The 1,175-nt window shown below is 37.2% G+C and overlaps 1 protein-coding gene across 1 annotated transcript in view; it reads left to right on the forward strand.

The window, feature by feature from the left end:
* The window catches only part of LOC116852735 (leukocyte tyrosine kinase receptor-like), a 360,643-nt gene that overhangs the window by 117,443 nt on the left and 242,025 nt on the right, over positions 1–1,175 (forward strand). Inside the window, exon 6 of the mRNA XM_032833366.1 lies at positions 180–329. Within this exon, the coding sequence (XP_032689257.1) occupies positions 180–329 (150 nt within the window). The remainder of the gene's footprint in view (positions 1–179; positions 330–1,175) is intronic.

Below are 1,175 nucleotides of genomic sequence, written 5' to 3' on the forward strand. Positions count from 1 at the left end.
CCCCCCCGTTTTGATACTCACCTTATATATTTAATTTGTTATGCGACATTGTTTGCGTTTTGTATGTAAATGAGACGCGGCTATATTATAGCGTTGGTCTTTGACCCGTAACATTCAACGTGTTAACCATGGTTCGACTTGATTTACGGTAATCAAACATAGTTTGCATTGTTAATCAGAGTCTCGGCATGAGGGAGACCTGTCGGTCGTCGGATGAATCTCACGGCTCATCTGTGTCATCTAGTACTTCGGCGAAAGTGCGAGAAGTGAAGAAAGTCGTGTTTAAATATGGTGGTGGTGGCGGTGGTGGTGCGACTGCCGTCTTCATGGTAAACTCCTCTCCCTCTCTCTCTCTCTCTCTCTTTCTCTCTCTCTGTCTCTTCTTTTCTTTCTCTCTCTTTTTTTTAACGATGAACTATAGCTATAATAACTATAATAACGATGAACAAAAATAACAAAAATGCTTAAAGTGATACGGAACATGTCATATGATGCTCAATACTTAAATGAATTGAAATTATTTCTTTCCTTTTTCATTTAACGTTATCTTTGTCCGTGTGGACATATATGATTATATATATGACTATATATATGGACAAAATTCGTATATAATTTATATAGTGTGTCTGATTCGTACCCTACCAGAGCAAATATGTAGAATAGACCGGGTGAGTAATGAAATCAGTGTTTTTTTAAACACGTAATTTTGAAATATTAATTCTTCGCTGCATGGTGGTACTCTCAGAGTACCATCTATTTTCAAGAAATTTAAAAAATTTTGCCAATATTTAGTGCTTGATTTCTTTACTTTTTTTTCGTAATTTTACCTTGGTAATATGTTCAGGAATATTGGGCAAGGTGGGATTTTCTCCTGTATACCAATTTTCATGAAAAACCGATGGATAGAAAAATATGTGGCTGAAAAGGTTAATGATAAAAGATTTCTATCGAGCGTCAGCTTACTGGCCAATCAGCACGTGCGTAGCGGTGAGACTAATAGCGCTGTACGCGCTAAAACATGGGCATTACAGACTAGCCGGGCTAGCCTTCTAGTAACACGTTTTCTTTGTACATAAATGTGTCCATAAATTTGACACTATAACGATATTATCCACACATAATGAAAATCAGTCTCTCTCTCTCTCTCTCTCTCTCTCTCTCTCTCTCTCTCTCTC

Source organism: Odontomachus brunneus, unplaced genomic scaffold (assembly GCF_010583005.1).
Source record: "Odontomachus brunneus isolate Ranch 3 - 2012 unplaced genomic scaffold, Obru_v1 Obru_scaffold_253, whole genome shotgun sequence".
Taxonomy (NCBI): domain Eukaryota; kingdom Metazoa; phylum Arthropoda; class Insecta; order Hymenoptera; family Formicidae; genus Odontomachus; species Odontomachus brunneus.